The sequence below is a fragment of the Rhinoderma darwinii genome, chromosome 1 (assembly GCF_050947455.1).
Source record: "Rhinoderma darwinii isolate aRhiDar2 chromosome 1, aRhiDar2.hap1, whole genome shotgun sequence".
Lineage (NCBI taxonomy): Eukaryota > Metazoa > Chordata > Amphibia > Anura > Rhinodermatidae > Rhinoderma > Rhinoderma darwinii.
This window is the reverse complement of record NC_134687.1, coordinates 480,306,016-480,327,069: the sequence shown is the minus strand read 5'-3', so window position 1 is coordinate 480,327,069 and position 21,054 is coordinate 480,306,016. Positions and strand designations below refer to the sequence as shown.

General features: G+C 41.4%; 2 protein-coding genes across 3 annotated transcripts in view; one reads left to right on the top strand and one right to left on the bottom strand.

Annotated features, from left to right (window-relative positions):
• The window catches only part of LOC142658722 (calcium release-activated calcium channel protein 1-like), a 28,404-nt gene extending 19,020 nt beyond the window's left edge, over positions 1-9,384 (top strand). Inside the window, exon 2 of the mRNA XM_075834339.1 lies at positions 5,153-9,384. Coding sequence (XP_075690454.1) covers positions 5,153-5,707 — 555 coding nt within the window. The 3' untranslated portion in view covers positions 5,708-9,384. The remainder of the gene's footprint in view (positions 1-5,152) is intronic.
• Positions 9,385-13,908: 4,524 nt separating this feature from the next.
• The window catches only part of MORN3 (MORN repeat containing 3), a 51,639-nt gene continuing 44,493 nt past the window's right edge, over positions 13,909-21,054 (bottom strand). For both annotated transcript variants that reach the window (XM_075854758.1, XM_075854762.1), the window contains exon 6: positions 13,909-14,528. In XM_075854758.1, the coding sequence (XP_075710873.1) occupies positions 14,436-14,528 (93 nt within the window). In that variant the 3' untranslated portion in view covers positions 13,909-14,435. The remainder of the gene's footprint in view (positions 14,529-21,054) is intronic.

The window sequence follows — 21,054 nt, the reverse complement described above, 5'->3', positions numbered from 1 at the left end:
TCTCTAGTAGTTTAGCACATCTAGACACTGGGATTTTTGTCCATTCTCCCAGGCAAAACTGCTCCAACTCCTTCAAGCTAGATGGGTTGTTTCTGGTCATTGTCCTGCTGGAAGTTGAACCGCCGTCCATTCTCAAATTTCTGGCAGACTGAAACAGTTTTCCTCAAGAATTGCGCAGTATGTACTGCCATCCATCTTTTCTTGAATCATGACCAGTTTTCTAGTACCTGGTGATGAAAAGCATCCCCACAGAATAATGCTGTCCCCACCATGCTTCACTGTGGGAACGGTGTTCTTAGGGTGATGGGAAGTGTTGGGTTTGCGCCACACATAGCGTTTCCAATGATGGCCAAAACGTAAAATTTTACTCTCCTCAGACTAGTGAACCTTCATGTGTTTGTGGAGTTTGCCACATTCTGTTTAGCGAACTCAAAACGTGTTTTTTTGTGTATTTACTTAGGCCCCATGCACACGACCGTGCCTGTAATCGCGGCACACGATTGCGGGTATGTCCCGTAAAACACGAAAAAACGGGCATGCTCCATATTTTCCGCCACAGTTCTATGGCACGCACACCCATCCGTAGCGATACGGAAAGGTGTCCGCAGCCAATAGAACTGAGTGGGTCCGTAAAACCGCGGACCGTTTTACGGTCGTGTGCATGGGCCTTAAAGAGGCTCTGTCACCAGATTTTGCAACCCCTATCTGCTATTGCAGCAGATCGGCGCTGCAATGTAGATTACAGTAACGTTTTTATTTTTAAAAAACGAGCATTTTTGGCCAAGTTATGACCATTTTTGTAGTTATGCAAATGAGGCTTTTTTCCCCCACTTTTGTTATAATGGATTTAACCGGTTGGTGACCGCCAATAGGCCTTTTCACGGCGGCCACTAATGGGCTTTATTCTGATGCATACACCTTTTCACGGCGCTGCATCAGAATAAAGAAACAGCAGGGAGCCGTTAAATCTCCCTGCTCTCAGCTACCAGAGGTATAAGATCGCCGAGTGTCTGTGTCTCCGATGGCAGCCGGGGGCCTAATAAACGCCCCCAGGTATGCCTGTAGTGAATGCCTGTTAGGCTATGCCAGAGGCATGTCCTAGCAGATGCCTGTCCGTTTTAAATGGACAGGAAAAGTATTGCAGTCCATTATAATAGCGATCGGAGGATCGCATCCTCAATGCCCACCCTCTTCATTCTTTGATTAGGCTTCAATGCCGGCTTAATTTTCTGTCCTTTTAGAATCTCCATGCTCGTGCACTGCCCATAGAAAAAATTTTGGTCTCCCTGGAATACCACTTTATTGACCAAGCTATGTTTTGTTTTGTTTTTTAACGTTTTTCCATCTTCGCATTCAAAGTGCCATAACTTTTTTGGTTTTTTGCGTCACAAGTTGTATTTTTTTAATAGCATCATTTTGGGGTACATATAAATTTTATTGATTTTAACTTTTTGGGGGGGAATAGAAAGAAAACGTCAGTTTCGTCCCTGTCCTTTTGCTTCCTAAATTTACGCCGTTTACTGTGTAATATAAGTAACATAATAACTTTATTCAGCGGGTCGTTACAATTGCGACCATACAAAATTCATGTAGTTTTCTTTACACAGTAAAAAATTGTTTTCGAAATTGTTTTTTGTGTCGTTATATTTTAAGAGCCGTAGCTTTTTTTAAAACATTTTCAGCCAATGCAGTTGTATGAGGGCTTTTTTTGCGGCATGGCTTGTAGTTTTTTTTGGTACCATTTTGAGTACATGTGACTTTTTGATCACTTTATCAAATTTTTTCCGAGGCATGATGAAAAGAAAACCGCATTTCTGGCATTGTGTTTTACTTTATTTTTTACAGCGTTCACCTTGCAGGTTAGATAATGTAATGGCTTTATAGTTGGGGTTGTTACGGACGTGGCGATACCAAATATGTATTTTTTATTATTTTTTTAAACCGCTTTTATAATACACTGCAATACTTCTGTGTTGCATACCACTCCCTTTATTTGCAAGACAAAGCTAATCAGTTTTCATCCCATGACAAGTCTGCCATCTCCATGGTTATGCTTCTCTAAGTCGCTCATTAATACCTTTCTAATCCCTTGAATATGACTAGAAATCCCCATAATAGCTGGAATAAGCTGTGCTCTTGTTATGGATTCTCTGTATGGGTTCCCGGTTGGACTTCTGAAACAGCAAGATTTATAAGCATATTTAAAGTGAATGTAATCTGTGTTTCTTGGTTGTAGATTTATTTATTTTCTATTTTGTGCACATGATTATGGAGGCAGCCATCTTGTCTAAGCTGCTAACAACAATTTAGGGCAGGGGCACACACCGTTTTGATGCAGTTGTTGGCTCAGTTTTTTTTCATAGTCAAAGCTAGAAGTAAGAAAAGATTTAAAGAAAAAGCAAATGCATCTCCTTTCATTTGTGTCCACTAGCCTTAGACCCCATGCACACCACCGTAGATTTTTTTATTACAAAAAATGTTTACTTTTTGAGATACAGCTGCTTTGTATCCTGTATACAGAGCAGCTCTATTTTACGCTAAGGCTGGGTTCACACGACCTATTTTCAGACGTAAACGAGGCGTATTATGCCTCGATTTACGCCTGAAAATAGGGCTCCAATACGTCGGCAAACATCTGCCCATTCATTTGAATGGGTTTGCCGACGTACTGTGCCGACGACCTGTAATTTACGCGTCGTCGTTTGACAGCTGTCAAACGACGACGCGTGAAATGACTGCCTCGTCAAAGAAGTGCAGGACACTTCTTTGGATGTTTTTGGAGCCGTTTTCTCATAGACTCCAATGAAAACAGTTCCAAAAACGGCCGTAAAAAACGCGAGTTGCTCAGAAAATCAGTGGCTGTTTTCCCTTGAAAACCGCTCCGTATTTTCAGACTTAATTGCAGTTATCGTGTGCACATACCCTAAGACCTGAATTCGTCAGGTCACCGGCGGGTTCAGTGTCAGCGGGATCCACCTGTAATGTATCACACCTAAATTATGAACTTATATGTGATCGGTAACACGCAGGACCCAGCCGCTCTGAGATACAGCTGCTTTGTATACAAAGTAAAAAATAATTTTTAAGAAAAAGTAATTTGAAAGTTGCACCAAACAGACCTTTTTATTAAAAAAACAAAAACAGCCAAACACTGCATCAAAACTGTTCGTGATTTTGGCCTAAAAGAAGGACCTAAATTATTTTTTTTTTTCATTTATTTTTTAAGCCAAAAAAACTGCATTGAAAACCACATGTATGTTTCCAACCTATATTTATTTGCAGTAATTGAAGGCTTAGGCTATGGGCCTTCAGCATAGTAAATATCCCACATACTGAATGTCATAGTTGGCACGAAGTAAGAAAGAACTGTGGGTCTAAAGCGGATATTGTTAAAGCTGCACACAGGTCCGTTGGGCTATTATATCAAATGCCATTTGGATAATAAACACTAAGACACACTTGAGAGCCATAACTCAACGGCGATGGGCTGTTGAAGGTTGCCGCTTCCTCTTTATAGCGGCTCAGATGCTGCGGTCGCTATTGAGCACGGCATCTAAGGAGTTAAACAAGCGGGATCATAGTAATCTACGATCCAGCCCTTTGCAGTGAAGTGTCAGCAGTAACATACATTTGATACATGCATCTTATGGAGCAGGCTCAGCCCAAAAGCATGCTCTATACCTTCCCTTCCAGCTTTCGCCGAAAATATATGGCGGATGTCAAGAAGGGGTAAATGTACAATTTTATTGGGCTGGTGCACGTTCCTGGGTCGGTTCACCCCCCCCCCCCCCCCCGCCTTTCACTGAAAAGTTCAGACCGTAATTAAGATGGGACAGCAGGGTAATATGATTCAAGTGTTTCTCTATACACGCTCCGTAACTGCAAAGCATGAACGCATTGAGTGCGTGAGCACACGCGTGAAGAGTGCTTTCCGATGGTGATCTGGACGGTATGTCTGACCTATACTAGTATGTGAGAATACTGCACACTTTAATAGGTGACTGCAATTTATGTAACTCAAAGACAGAGCACTTTTGCCCCCTAGTGGTGGCGAAGTGAAATGCTGTTGACTTGGAACAATACCTGGTTGCAAGGTTAAGACCTACCATACTAATGCGGAGAGACCAGATGGGAGAAGTGAGTAGTGTACTACTGGAGAGGAGCAATGTGTAATAGGACAAGACCAGAACAGACTGAGTATCACGGAAAGAACAAACAAGGTGCTGTCATTCCCTGTTCTTGGGGTTCGTCTGAGGTAGTGAATTAACAGAGCAGCTGGCAGTGGGAATAAATAGAAGTGTAAGTTATTGTGATCTTCAAGTGAGGGCCCTGGTGTATTGAGGAGCTGTCAGTTCTCTTAAAAAAGTTTTAGTAAATACTTGCATCTCCCATAAAATAACAATTCTGGAGAATATTTACTTACAGCTCAATGTTGTAGTGTTCCTCTTTATTCCTCCTACAAATTTATGAATACATTGACAACTGGGTGTTAATTCTTAGGGGGTAGGGGGTTGTCCATGCACAGTCTAACACTATTCAATCACTGCTCCGTCTCAGACTGTGTAGGGACATCTGATTGACAAGGGAAATAGTAACACCCAGTTGTCAATGTATTCGTATACTTCTAGGTGGAAAAATAGAGTAACAATACAAAGTGTTCATTAAAACAGACGTGGCAGGAGAGGTGATAGGACCTTGCTTGCTTTCTTTCTTTGGTGGGTCCAATGTTCTTTCACATGTCAATAACCTAATTGTAACCTGTGGACGGAGTAGACCTAGTTTCGCACATAATGTGTCATTTCCTCAGCATGGGCTCTGCACAGTCTTCTGTAAACACAGTGGGGAAAAGGAGCGGTTCTAACATTTCCGGCCATCTGAGTGACTGTAGTATCTCAAAGTTTGTGCTTCTACCATTGTAACATTCACCATGGGGATATTGCACATCGTGTTCCACAAGTATCTGAATATTTAACTAATGTTCGACTGCCTCCTGGCTGTTGATAAAACTGTCCATTGGCCACTTCTCTTCTGACATACATGCTTTGGTAATATAGGATTGTATGTTGGCAATGTTGCCTTTCATTATAATGTCGTATTTTTGTTTTGTGAGAAGTAACGTTGTTCCGTTTTTGTTTTTCCCCCCTCTCATTAGGTTGCAATGGTTGAAGTCCAGCTAGATGCAAACCATGTCTATCCAGCCGGCCTCCTTATAGCTTTCAGTGCCTGTACTACTGTGTTGGTTGCTGTACACTTATTTGCACTCATGATCAGCACCTGTATCCTACCGAACATAGAAGCCGTGAGCAACGTTCACAATCTCAACTCTGTTAAGGAATCTCCCCATGAAAGGATGCACCATCACATTGAGCTAGCATGGGCCTTCTCCACTGTCATTGGGACTCTTCTCTTCCTTGCTGAGGTTGTGCTGCTTTGTTGGGTAAAATTTCTCCCAGTGAACAGTCCCAAATCATTAGTCAATGATACTTCCATCAGTCCTGGGAAAGAAGCGGCAATCGCTTCAACGTGCATAATGGTGCCATTTGGAATTATTTTTATCGTGTTTGCGGTTCACTTCTACAGGTCTCTAGTCGGTCACAAAACAGATAGACAGTTCCAGGAGTTGAATGAACTTGCCGAGCTGGCTCAACTTCAGGACCAATTGGACCACAGAGGGGACTCTGTCCAATCCCCTGGTCGTTACCCATAAAAGTGGTTATAAAGGGTTAATTACTTCTGTCTTTATGATGTTTTGGATACATAAGTGAGAAGTGGGCTGAGCCGGAGCTCAGGAAGGGCTAATTCTTAAATACTAGTGATGCACATTGAGGCAGAAATAAATTCTAGAGCGTATCCAATTCTTTATGACCATCTTCCAGTGTGTAAGAGGGAGGGATAAATATCTATGCAGTCAGTTTGCAGAGGTTCTAGCGCTCTCAGGGCAGAAGGTGGATTTTTGCAGTCTGCTTTCCACAACCAGCTGCTTGGAAATCTCCATTCTAATTGTTATGATATGGATATGATAAGCTGTGGACCAGTCCTAGATGAGATCTTTTGAGGACTACACTTTCTACTGTTACATTACACTGCAGCATGTTTACCTGGATTTTTCCCATGTATATGATTATGATGAATACTGCTGTCTTACACCCTTTTCTGGGTGAGCAATGCGTGTTTGACTGCTTTGCTTGTCTGTGTCACTGGAAGTCTTCAGTTGCATGCAGGCTACTTGGCAGGAAGTTTTTGTAATGCATGCCAAAATAACCATGTGTGAGTCACTGGATTGCTTTGAATATTTAATATAGAGTGTTTATGTATATATGCAGAGACACTTAATAGTTGATCCCAATCAACATTTTTTTTTACTGCATTTTTCGCAAATTTATAATCTTTTTGCTTAAGTTTACCATGTTGTCTGAAGTGCCTCTAATGCGTCCGCAAAGATGCAGTATTATACCTGTCTGACCTGTTATGTTTTGTGAACGAATATGGACTTGCAACAATTCTGTTAAACGGTTATACGTTATTGTATTCTCTACTGGAGCACACAACTGCAATAATGGGGGGGGGGTGTCATTGAAATGTTGACAGTTATAACACCCTCTGGCCTGTAATAGAAAAAAACTACAGGCATGGCCTCTCCAAGAACAAACTTTTTTTTTTTTTACTGAGGAAAATGTATATTCTTCAGGTTTCTTAATTAAAATACATTGATAAAGTGGTTTGATTAAAATAAAAATGCGCGCACACTTGTATAATTAAATGTGAAGCTGATCATTGCTCCCAGATGTTTGTTGTGGCCTATAAAGGGAAACTATAGCACAAATATGTCCATACTCTTCATTGGGATTCTTTATTTGCAGCCATCTACATGTGTGCTTCAATCTCTTTTAGCAATAACCGTGCTTTTAACACTGGTGCAGCACACTTTTTGGAAATGCTTACATAGTACTGAGATATAAACTTAAAATCCCACTAAAGTAAGAGGGCTGAATATTGTATAAATGAACATGAAAGTTGCCATATTAAAAATATCTGTAATTCCTAACATATATTGGTTCAAGTTCATCATAGCTTGGGTGCAGGTGACCGTGTTAGGGTGAATTCACATGCAGCAGATTTGTTGTAGATATTTCTGTGACTAAAAACAAATCCATCCCGTATATGTGATTAGGGTGGTTTACTGTATCGGGCATATGGATTTCATCAGGCCCCATTCAGATGAAAGGGACAGTCGCAGAAATTTTAGCTGCCTGTGAATTCAATCCAACATGTTGGAAGGAAAAAAATATATAAAAAAATATCTCTAATTGAATATTATATATTCAAACAAACCCCTTTTAATACAAATAGGGCCTTAAAATATTTGGAAATATTAGCCTGGTGTAATACAGGACTAATAGCAACAGAGAAGATACAGTGCTTTAACAGAAGATGTAACTTTTTTGTTGGAGGAACGGAGGATGGGTTGGTGGTAGGTCACATCGTACAGGATTATAAAAAAAAAAAACAACAAACATGGCTACTTTCTTCTAGAAACCGCAACACACCTGTCCACGGGTTGTCTGGTTTTGCAGCTCTACTTTATATATGAAGTGAATGGGGCTGCACTGCAATAGCACACGCAACCTGTGTACTGGGGTGGAAGAAAGGAGTCATGTTTTGTACAACCCTCTTTAACCCCTTCCTGCACCATGATGTATCCGTACATCGTGGCGTGGGGAGAGAAGTATAGTATGGACTGAGCCTGCTCCATACGCTGCAGGTGTCTGCTGTGTATTACAGCATAATACATAAATAGCAGAATACATTGCAACACATTAGTATTGCAATGTATTGTACCGGTGATCTAACGATCGAATGTGTCACCTAGTGGGACTGAAAATAGTTTAATGTTTTTAGCAATATACAAAATTAATAAAATATATAGTATGTATGTAGTTTTTTTTTTTTTTTAATTCTTAAACTAAATGGTTTCCAAATGTGACACAAAACAATTATTTAATTTTTTTTAACAAATTGTTATTTTGTTAAAGTAGTATAAACTAAAACAATTCTCCCAATCCACCCCACAAAATTATTTTCAGTTGTCTCGCAGTACATTAAATGGTGCCATTAAAAACTACAACTTGTCCCGCAAAAAAAACAAACCCTCATACAACTATGTGAACGATGAAAACTAAAAAATTTATGGCCCCGGAAAAGTGGGGAGGAAACCCTGAAAGAATGGCATTGTCCTTAAGGGATTATGGTGCACGTTAGTATTTATATAGAAATCTATACATATGCTATTCCATCCTGAAAATAAAAAGTATACTGTGGTATACATATTTTACATAGGAGCCTACAGTTGACGTATGCTACTGTATACATTTAACTTATGTCATGGGCTCTTTAATAGCGTTTCATGTGTACATTGAGCTGATACCATAATAGTCTATGGGTGACAGATACTTAATAGTGGCATCTGTCACCCGTAGATTATAATGGTATCTGTTTAATTCAATTATAGTCTATGGTGACAAGTGCCACGGTAAATGTTTCCCGACGTATACGTCAAACGTAATGCAATAATTGTGATGTGAATGGGGCCGAAGTCATGTAATGTTTTAATCTTTTACAAACAAAAGCGGAACATAGCGGCGTGCTTCTCATAACCGCTAGCGCCCTCTGCAGCCTTTCATTTGTCCCTCCATGGGTGTCCTCCTCCCACAGCATGGTGAGTGCCTAGTTAACATATAACTATATACAGTGTATTCATATGTACACTTCCCCTTCAGATGCCCCTATAGGCAAAGGCCTATACAGTGCTTCCATGGAATGTATTTTGAGGACCTGTATACATAAATATGTTAGGCCCTACAGTTTTTTTGTTTTTTTTAAATATATATATATATATATATATATATATATATATACACACAATAAGAAATACTTCATACCTGAAACATATATATTTTTACTTCTCCATATATGTAAATGAACATTTTACCAGCCTTTACATAGTGGTAGGGAGGTGGTTTGTGTCTATAGTTTTCCTTTCAAAAAGAGAGATGACTGCAAGAATACCAGCAAAACTATAAGTGGATCTGGTGTATTCAGGGTATTGTAATGTTTCTCTTTGTAATTGTGAAATGCCTAGAAAATGTTAAGAAAAGGGAACATGGATATAAATGTCTGCCCATTCCGCACATTTATCACGTTTTTGTTTTTATGCACAGCTTATGTTTGTAATTCTATTTGGAACAGTATATAAGTTGAGCGCACAATGATACGAAGGTTGTGAAAAGCACTGTAAGAAATAAAATGGTTTGCAGAATGTCATTTTATTGACTTAAGTTTTATACTTCAGAGCCTTTGAATAAAAGGGATGCTGGGTGAACTGTGGACGCACATTGTTTGTTCTTTGTTTTATTAAAATACAAATGTAAAAAGTTTCATTGAAAGGTTCCATAAAGCGAGTGAAGGACTTCTCTTCTATCGGGCTATGGAGGTAAGATGCAGCAGCTGCTTTTAGTGATCCTCCATGGGAGACTGACTTCTGTGTACACCGGCTTTCCTCTGATGTAGAATAACGTGCTGCTGGGACCAGTGCCCATCTGGGGGAATCTCTGGATCGGTTTCATTTAAAAACTGTATATGTGCCATAAGGGGCTCACTCGCAGATTATATCACTTGCTTCTGTATCCATGGAAGGGAAATTTCTATAATGACAGACCTTGGTCTCCAGCGACAGATCTGCCATCGCTCAATCAAAAGTGGTGCAGGTAAGATTGTGTTTCTGCTCATTACCTTCCTTCTCTTCCCTTCCATTTTTTTTCTCCTTGCCTTCAAAAACCATCACCACATGGCTGCATTTTCTCCTAAATCGCAATCATGGATGGATAGGTTTATCCCCTCTGAAGTATCTATTACATGATGGAATACCCCAACTGGAGTTCCCAGACACCTCTTCTCTGGGTGCTCCACACTAAGGGTATGTTCACACATGGTGGGTACGCTGAGTAAAAGTACACCGCATATCTGCCCTGTTCCCCGCAGAAGATTCCGCCTGAAAAAAAAACACACCAAATTGTGGTTCAGTTTTTCGTCCGGAATGTCTGCTGCGGAAAACAGCAGGTTAAAAAAATATGCCCATAGTCATGGCAATGCATCCGTCTGATGTTCTGCAATCCAGCCTCCTGGGTTAACGTTTCATCCCATGTGACCACTGGCAGTCACATGGGATGAAACGTCATGCCTGGAGGCTGGGCTGAACACAGGAGCATGGAGATCTGTAATTGCGTAAAATTCGCATCGTATTACAGTAGCAGCAAAGTGAATGAGATTTAAACAAATCCTATCCACGCTGTGTAAAAAAACGAGCTGAAAAAAATGGAATAAATTGACCTGCGGTGCAGTTTTTTAATTGCAGAATGTCTATAGGCTGGATTCCCACGTAGTGTAAACGGCGTGGAATTTCTGCAACGGAATTCTGTGCGGGGAAAAAAAACGCACAAGTCGTGCGGAAAATGTTCTGCAGTGCGGTTTCCAATTCTGCAACGTGTCAATTTATGCTGCTTGTTTGGCCCATAGACTTCAATGGGGAGAAGAAATTCCTCAAAATAAATGTTGCGGTTTTTACAGAGTTTACGCAGCGGAAGCGCAGTAAAAACTGCTGGAAATCCGCAGGTGCACATATATACTTTGCTATAACGAATGTTTCACACTAAATCCGCAGGTGAAACTGCAGCAATATGAGCAGGAACAACTCACTATTTGGTGTGGATTTCTGTGACTGATTTTACCAGCGGTTTTCTAGAGATTCAGAAAATCTGCAACGCATCCTGTGTGTGGGAACATACCCTGTTCACACTGAGTTTTTTTGGTGCGGAAACCGCACCGGAAAAAAACATCAAACTCCTCCCATTGATTAACCTGTTAGCGACCGCCCCATAGTGTTTTTACGTCGGTCACTAACGGGCTTTATTCCGATGCCATAGACTTTTTACGTCGCTGCATCGGAATAAATAAACAGCAGGGAGCTGTCAAATCTCCCTGCTCTCAGCTGCCAGATGTAGCTGAGGGCTGGGGACGTCCCTGCTCGGCCGGGTGAGAACGATATTCGTATCGATCTCACCCGTTTAACCCCTCAGATGCGGTGCACAATAGTGATCGCAGCATCTGAGTGGTTTTGGAGAGAGGGAGTGAGCTCCCTCTCATCCAACTGACACCCGGCTGTGTCTCCGATGGCAGCCGGGGGCCTAATAAAGGCCCCCAGGTCTGCCTGTGGTGAATGTATTATATATGTGTGGTGAGTGTATTATAAGGCTGGGTTCACACGACCACATTAACGTCCGTAATGGACGGACGTATTTCGGCCGGAAGTCCCGGACCGAACTCAGTGCAGGGAGCCGGGCTCCTAGCATCATAGTTATGTACGATGCTAGGAGTCCCTGCCTCTCTGCAGGACAACTGTCCCGTACTGTAATCATGTTTTCAGTACGGGACAGTAGTTCCACGGAGAGGCAGGGACTCCTAGCATTGTACATAACTATGATGCTAGGAGCCCGGCTCCCTGCACTGAGTTCGGTCCGGGACTTCCGGCCGAAATACGTCCGTCCATTACGGACGTTAATGTGGTCGTGTGAACCCAGCCTAATAACGATCGGATAATCGCATAGTGAAGTCCTTTAGTAGGACTAGTAAAAAAGTGAAGAAAAAAAAAATGAAAAGCCCACTTTTCCCCCTTACAAACTGCTTTAATATTAACAAACAAAATAAAGTAAAAAAGTTACACATATTTGGTATCGCCGCGTCCGTAACGACCCCAACCATAAACTTATTACATTATTTAACCTGCACGGTGAACATTGTCAAAAATAAAATAAAAAACCATGCAAAAAATTGCTGTTTTCTTTGAATCCAGCCTTAAAAAAAAAATTTGGTAAAAAGTGATCACAAAGTCGCATCTACTCCAAAATGGTACCGATAAGAACTACAAGTCGTCCCCCAAAAAAAAGCCATCCTACAATTGCATCGGCGAAAAAATAAAAACGTTACGGCTCTTCAAATGTGGAGACACAAAAAAAAATCATTTTGAAAAAAAGTGTTTTCACTGTGTAAAAGTAGTAAAACATACAAAAACTATACAAATTTAGTTACGTTGCAATCGTAACAACCCGCTGAATAAAGTTATTGTGTTATTTATACCACACGGTAAACGGCGTAAATTTAGGAAGCAAAAAAGTGTGGCAATTGTTTTTTTTGGTTTTTTTTCTATTCCCCCCCCCCCCCAAAAAAAAAAAGTTAATAAAAGTTAATCAATAAACTCTATGTACCCCAAAACGGTGCTATTAAAAATTACAGCTTGTCCCGCAAAAAACAAGACCTTCTACAGCTATGTCGATACAAAAATAAAAAGTGTATAGCTCTTTGAATGCGATGATGGAAAAACGTAAAAAATGGCTTGGTCATTAAGGTCTAAAATAGGCTGGTCATTAAGGGGTTAAAAAAAAACCCCGACATGGCCTATCTTGAGGTGTTTTCCGCCTCAGAAACCCCATTGAAATCAATGAGAGATGGACATAAACCACCGCAAAAGACGTGTTGCAAAACCACTTAAAAACAAAACAAAAACAAAGCTGATTTTTTTTCTGCCTGCAAAAAACGGTGAACTAGGCCTTATGCTGTGGAATCGCTGGTTTTCTGTTGCGTGTCTTCCCCATTGAAAGTAAATGGGGAGGTAAAACACACAACAAATAGCAGATGTGATTTATGCAGCGGAAATGCCAGATCTCTGTGCTCCTGTGTGCAGTCCGGCCTCCAGGGATGAGGAGTCCTCCCATGTGACTGCTGCAGCCAATCACAGGAGGAAAAGTCATCCCAAAAGGCCGGGCTGCAGGACGTCAGTGTGATGTGTCACCACGACTACAGGTAAGGCAGTTTGTACACGACCTCATCTGTAATTACGGATCATATTGTGGATCCATTCATTTCTATTGGTCACGGACACCTTTCAATATAGTTACAGATGTGTCTGTGCCGTAGAAATGATCCGCAAATTATAGAACATGTCCTATTTTTGTCTGCAATTGCGGCACGGACTCCCCATAGAAGTCTATGGGCACTTCTGCATTTACGGAGGTCGAAACCGTAGCTGTCTGTAATTGCGGAAGTGTTGCAATATGCAGCCAGGGGATTTACCAAGATTCCGCCATGGGTTTTTTTTTTTTTGCGACTCTGTAAATACAGTTCGTAGTGCATCCGTATTTGCGGACAGCGTGCTGTATATGCGGATGACTACGGATCTGTGGTTTGTGGTTTGTTTTTTTTCAAATAAACCTGCTATTTTCCACAGCGAACATTCCAGCTGAGAAACCGCACCACAGGCTGGTGCGGTTTTTCGGACGGAATTCCCTGGGCGGACCAGGGTGGAAATGCTGTGTACGTTAGACGTAGTGTATGCGCCCTGTGTGAACAATATTCTAACAGCTTGGCTCCTTACACCCTCTGCTGTCTCATACCTGCAAGCTCTACATTCTGGATCCTCTTTTTTTTTTTTTTTTCTCTTTTTTTTGTCGTGTGTGTTCACAATTTGTTTAAAAATTGAAATATTTGCAATAAACATATGTTGGTAAAAAAAAATTACTAGAGCATGGCCACAGTATGGAAATCTGACACCTCGCAGTTGTCCTGCAAGGCAATTAGCAGAATAGAAGACACTGTTGACCGCCTGTATTTTGCCTATGGTACCGCAGGCAAAGGATGCTATAAAACAGTCTCTGGCTGCTGATGCAGCGCATAGAGGGAGGAAATTGAATTGCTCTCTGGTTTACGGTATTATTGGATCGCTCTTCATTACTTTTTGTTTTTGTAATTATTGATTGCAAGGAAGTTGCTCTGTATGTCGTCCTAAGTATACAAATACAGAGCAACTTCCTTGCAATCAATAATTACAAAAACTAAGGAAGAGCGATCCAATAATACCAGAATTCAACCTTTTTTTTTTTTAGGCTCTTGCTTTGGATGACTTGATAAATAACTGCAAGGCCCCTTCACAAGGCAGTATTCTGGTCAGTCTTTGTAAGGCAATACCAGGAGTGGAACCTACACAGAAAAATATAGTGATGTGAAGATGTGCACCTCTCTGTGTATTGGACTCTCTGCCGGTTCCAGCCTACAAATACTGAGGCCAGATACTGCTGTCTGAATGAGGCCCAACCTTGGATATTCTTGAGCGTCGCCTTTCCTTGTATAATTTCTTTGTCCCAGTACAGCAAGGGAAATGTAGGAGCCCATCTGACACTTGATAAAGTGTCTGGCTGTTCTTCTCCTTTAAAGCTAACCTTTATCTAATTGACTTTTGGCCTAGACAGAACAATTGAATTGTATAAATACAGTGAAATACAAATGGCACATGATTTTAAATAAGCATTTTCTCAGCGACGGTTTCATGTTCATGACTTTAGTAAAGCTATCAGCATCTTTTTCTTTTCAAGAAATGTTGTTCGAGCCGCTTCAAGAACGCTTTCAGGGTCTGCCACTTTTACCTGAGGAAGGAGAGAAGTCCAGGAGTCGGTTAAATAAAAATTGAGGTTTATCGTGAACACTTAAAGAGGCTCTGTCACCAGATTTTGCAGCCCCTATCTGCTATTGCAGCAGATAGGCGCTGCAATGTAGATTACAGTAACGTTTTTATTTTTAAAAAACGAGCATTTTTGGTCAAGTTATGACCATTTTTGTAGTTATGCAAATGAGGCTTGCAAAAGTCCAAGTGGGCGTGTATTATGTGCGTACATCGGGGCGTTTTTATTACTTTTACTAGCTGGACGTTCTGACGAGAAGTATCATCCACTTCTCTTCAGAACGCCCAGCTTCTGGCAGTGCAGATCTGTGACGTCACTCACAGGTCCTGCATCGTGTCGGACACATCGGCACCAGAGGCTTCAGTTGATTCTGCAGCAGCATCGGCATTAGCAGGTAAGTCGATGTAGCTACTTACCTGCAAACGCCGATGCTGCTGCAGAATCAACTGTAGCCTCTGGTGCCGGTGTCCTCGCTCGTCCGACACGATGCAGGACCTGTGAGTGACGACACAGCGTGATCTCTCGAGAACACGCTGTGTCTGCACTGCCAGAAGCTGGGCGTTCTGAAGAGAAGTGGATGATACTTCTCATCAGAACGGCCAGCTAGTAAAAGTATTAAAAACTCCCCGATGTACGCACATAATACACGCCCACTTGGACTTTTACTTTTAAACACACCCACTTGGACTTTTGCAAGCCTCATTTGCATAACTACAAAAATGGTCATAACTTGGCCAAAAATGCTTGTTTTTTTAAAAATAAAAACGTTACTGTAATCTACATTGCAGCGCCGATCTGCTGCAATAGGAGATAGGGGTTGCAAAATCTGGTGACAGAGCCTCTTTAAAGAGGCTCTGTCACCACATTATAAGTGCCCTATATTGTACATGATGTGATCGGCGCTGTAATGAAGATTACAGCAGTGTTTTTTATTTAGAAAAACAATCATTTTTGATGGAGTTATGACCCATTTTAGCTTTATGCTAATGAGTTTCTTAATGGACAACTGGGCGTGTTTTACTTTTTGACCAAGTGGGCGTTGTGGAGAGAAGTGCATGACGCTAACCAATCAGCGTCATACACTTCTCTCCATTCATTTACTCAGCACATAATGATCTTACTAGATCACTATGTGCAGACACGCACGCACGCACGCACATACTTTACAGAAGTGCCCTGACAGTGAATATACATCACCTCCAGCCAGGACGGGATGTGTATTCAGAATCCTGACACTTCTGTAGAGTTTCTGTGAGATTTACAGCAAGGCAAGCGTAATCTCGCTAGATTACGATGTAACATCATTTAAAACGAGATTACGCTTGCCTTGCTGTAAATCTCACAGAGAGGCTGGATTCACACGAGCATGTTCGGTCCGTAAAGGACGGAAGGTATTTCGGCCGCAAGTCCCGGACCGATAACACTGCAGGGAGCCGGGCTCCTAGCATCATAGTTATGTACGATGCTAGGAGTCCCTGCCTCTCCGTCGAACTACTGTCCTGTACTGAAAACATGATTACAGTACGGGACAGTTGTCCCGCAGCAAGGCAGGGACTCCTAGCGTCGTACATAACGATGATGCTAGGAGCCCGGCTCCCTGCAGTGTGTTCGGTCCGGGACTTGCGGCCAAAATATGTTCCGTCCTTTACAGGCCGAACATGCTCGTGTGAATCCAGCCACACGCTACAGAAGTGTCAGGATTCTGAATAGACATCACGTCCTGGCTGGAGGTAATGTATATTCACTGTCAGGCCACTTGAGTAACGTTAACGTGCATAATTTATTGCATTTTTTGGGTTATATAAATAGGATTTGTTCTTTTCTTTTTTTTATAACGTTATAGTGTTTTTATGTGGCTGCACATAGTGATGTAATAAGAACACTATATGCTGTGTAAATGAATGGAGAGAAGTGTATGACGCTGATTGGTCAGCGTCATACACTTCTCCCTCCTCTCCAAAACAACACAGATGCGGTGCTTGCTATTGAGCGCCGCATCTGAGGGATTAAACGGGTGAGATCGATACTGATCTACTACACATTCAATTCCAAGTTAAAACAATAACATTTACCCAGTTTGTGTTAATCCTTTACAGAAAGTAAAGAAAATAGTATATTAGGCTGTTCAAAAAAAATAGCAGAGCCAGCATTTTTCTTTAAAAACTGAAATATGTAATGTATCAACTGAAAAAATGTTTGATTTTCACTTTACTGAAGTAATATTTAGTGGCATAACCATTGTTTCTGAGAACTGCTTGACATCTGTGTTGCATGGAGTCGACCAACTTCTGGCACCTCTATACAGATATTCTATTCCAGGAAGATTGGAGTACATTCCACAGCTCTTCTGCATTTTTGAGTTTTGTCTCATAAACCGCACTTTTTATGTCACCCCACAAGTTCTCTATGGGATTAAGGTCAGGGGATTGGGCTGGCCACTCCATTACCTCAATCATGTTTGTCTGTAACCAAGACGTTCGTTTACTGGTGTGTTTTGGGTCATTGTCGTGTTAAAACACCCATTTCAAGGGCATTTCTTCTTCAGCATAGAGCAACATGATCTACTCAAGTATTTTGATATATTCAAAATGATCCATGATCCCTTGTATGCGATAAATATGCCCAACACCATGGTATAAGAAACATCCCCTTGTGATGATTTTTGCACCACCATGCTGTACTGTCTTCACAGTGTACTGTGGCTTGAATTCAGTGCTCGGGGGTCGTCTGACATACTGTCTGTGGTCATTAGACCCAAAAAGAACAATTTTGCTTTTATCAGTCCACGAAATGTTTTGCCATTTCTCTTTGGGCCAGTCAATGTGTTCCTTGGCAAATATTAACCTATTGAGGACATGTGTTTTTTTTCAACAACGGGACTGTGCAGGGAGTTCCTGCTGGTAACTTGACTTCACTTAATCGTCTTCTGATTGTAGCATCACTGGGAACTTCAGATCTTCTTTGATCTTTCTGGAAGTGATCATTGGCTGAGCCTTTGCCACTTTGGCTATTCTTCGATTCATTCGAACAGTAGTTCCCCGCTTCCTTCCGCGTATTTCAGGTTTTGGTTGCGGCTTCAAGGCACATAGCCTATATATGCAATAACATTCCATTATGGGAATACTTAGGACTCTTTCAATGAGCCATGATTCTGATCATTTTAGCTGAGCAGCCTATAATTTGCTGTACTTGTCTGTTTTTCGCCTCTCCAATCAACTTTTTAACCCCTTCCCTCTTTAGCCACTTTTGACCTTCCTGACAGAACCTCATTTTTCAAATCTGACATGTTTCACTTTATGTGGTAATAACGTTGGAATGCTTGTACCTATCCAAGCATTTCTGAGATTGTTTTCTCGTGACACATTGGACTTTAAGATAGTGGTAAAATTTGGTCGATACATTCAGTATTTAATTGTGAAAAACACAAATATAGTGAAAAATTGCAAAAATTAGCATTTTTATCAATTTAAATGTATCTGCTTGTAAGACAGGCAGTTATACCACACAAAATTGTTGCTAATTAACATCCCCCATATGTCTACTTTTAGTTTGGCATCGTTTTTTGAACATCCTTTTATTTTTCTAGGACGTTACAAGACTTAGATCTTTAGCAGCAATTTCTCACATTTTCAAGAAAATTTCAAAAGGCTATTTTTACATGGGGCAGTTCAGTTCTGAAGTGGCTTTGAGGGCCTTATATATTAGAAACCGCCAATAAGTCACCCCATTTTAAAAACTGCACCCCTCAAAGAATTCAAAACAGCATTTAGAAAGTTTCTTAACCCTTTAGACGTTTCACTGGAATTAAAGCAAAGTAGAGGTGAAATTTACAAATTTCGTTGTTTTTTTTTGCAGAAATTCATTTTGAATCCATTTTTTTTTTTGTAACACAAAGTTTCACCAGAAATATGCAACTCAATATTTATTGCCAAGATTCTGCAGTTTTTAGAAATATCCCACATGTGGCTGTAGCGTGCTTATGGACTGAAGCACCGGCCTCAGAAGCAAAGGAGCACCTAGAGGATTTTGGGGCCTTGTTTTTATTACAATATATTTTAGGCACCATATCAGGTTTGAAGGACTCTTGCGGTGCCAAAACAGTAACAGAAACCCCCCACAAGTGACCCCATTTTGGAAACTAAACCCCTTGAGGAAATTATCTAGGGGTATAGTGAGCATTTTGACCCCACAGGATTTTTGCAGAAATTATTGGAAGTAGGACGTGAAAATGAAAATCTAAATTTTTCCCAATAAAACGTAGGTTTAGCTAATTGTTTTTCATTCCCACAAGGACAAAAGGAAAAAAAGCACCAGAAAATTTGTAGAGCAGTTTGTCCCGAGTAAAACAGTACCCCACATGTGGTCATAGACTGCTGTTTGGACACACGGCAGGGCTTACAAGGGAAGGAACGCCATTTGACTTTTGGAGCTCAAATTTAGCAGGAATGGTTTGCGGAGGCCATGTTGCATTTGCAAAGCCCCTGAGGGGACAAAACAGTGGAATCCCCCCACAAGTGACCCCATTTTGGAAACTACACCCCTTCAGGAAATTATCTAGGGGTATAGTGAGCATTTTGACCCCACAGGATTTTTGCAGAAATTATTGGAAGTAGGTCGTGAAAATGAAAATCTACATTTTTTCAAATAAAATGTAGGCTTAGCTATATTTTTTTTTCCACAAGGACAAAAGGAGAAAAAGCTCTACAAAATTTGTAAAGCTATTTCTACCGAGTAAAACATTACCCCACATGTGGTCATAAACAGCTGTTTGGACACACGGCAAGGCTGAGAAGGGAAAGAACGCCATTTGGAGCTCAAATTTATCAGGAATGGTTTGCGGAGGCAATGTTGCATTTGCAAAGCCCCTGAGGGGACAAAACAGTGGAAACCCCCCAAAATTGACCCCTTTTGGGAAATCATGCCGCTCAAGGAAATTATTTAGGGGTATAGTGAGCATTTAAATAAATGATCCAATTAAAAATCCATGGATGTGTGATAAACTTTGAAGCACTCCTTTATACACAGGGCAGGTTTCACAATGATAAATGGTGTCTCGTCTTCTCCCCCTTTTGTAACAGACTTTGCACCTTTTTTGGCTCCTTCCCTTTTTACCAGTGAAGGGGATTTCGCCGGGAAAGTGTTGCCCTGGTACAATACGTGGACCATCGCATCTAGAAGTACTGGGGCCCTCCCCTTCCTGGTTCCCAAATACAAGGGCCTTGATAACCACCTCTTGAAAATTAAGGAATGTCCCTGTCCGGCCTGCACATTGGTATAGCACGTAAGCGTTATAAAATGCCATCTGTACCATGTGCACGGCCAGCTTTTTATACCACACCTTTGTTTTCCCGCATGGCACTGTATGGCTTTAGTACTTGATCAGAGAGATCAACCCCTCCCATGTACTTATTGTAGCCGAGGATGCAGTCTGGCTTGGGGGTCATTGTGGTGCTACCTCGGACAAGTACAGAGGTGCTGCCGCAACCATGTATTGTGGTCAACATAAGGACATCCCTCTTGTCCTTATACTTGACCAGCAACACGTTATCGCTGTGTAGGGCCCTGCTTTCTCCCTTTCTTAGTGGTTGCCCAATCAGATATTTAGAGAGGCCTCTCTGGTTTTTGCGCACGGTGCCGCATTCTGAAGTATTTCTGGTGGCGAGGCATTTAAATAGTGGGATGCTGGTGTAGAAGTTATCCACGTAAAGGTGATAACCCTGGTCCAGCAGTGGGTGCATCAAATCCCACACTATTTTCCCACTAACACCAAGGACAGGTGGGCATTCTCGGGGTTCTATCCTGGTGTCCTTCCCTTCATAAACCCTAAACCTATAGGTGTACCCTGAGCTGCTCTTGCACAGCTTGTACATTTTTTAATTCCGTACCTCGCCCTCTTCCTTGGCAGGTATTGGCGGAATTTTAGTCTCCCCTTAAAATGTACAAGGGACTCCTCTTGCTATATTCTTTTCGGGGGTGTACACTTCAGGAAATTTGGTGCAGAAATGATCAATAACTGGCCTGATTTTGAAAAGGCGATCATATGTGGGGTCATCACGGGGTGGGCACTGTGCATTATCACTATAATGCAAAAATTTCAGAATGATTTCAAATCGTGTCCGGGTCATTGCCATGCGGTAGAATGGGGTGCTGTATAAAATGTCCGCACTCCAATATTGCATAATCTCTGGCTTTTTTTACTAGGCCCATATGTAGAACAAGGCCCCAAAATGTCATCATGTCTGCTGCCTCTATGGGGGTCCACCTAGCAAATGATGAAGTGGGGTTTCAGGCTAAAAATTGCTGGGCGTATAAATTTGTTTGGGCCACCATTAAATTAACCAAATCCTCAGAGAAAAAGACCTTGAAAAAGTCAATTTCCATGAGTCCTGCAGTCTCTAACCGAATTCCTGAGCTTCCTGTGAAATCCGGAATGTGAGGCTCATAATTATCAGGGGGTGGGTTCCACACGATAGCACTAATTTGGGGGGTT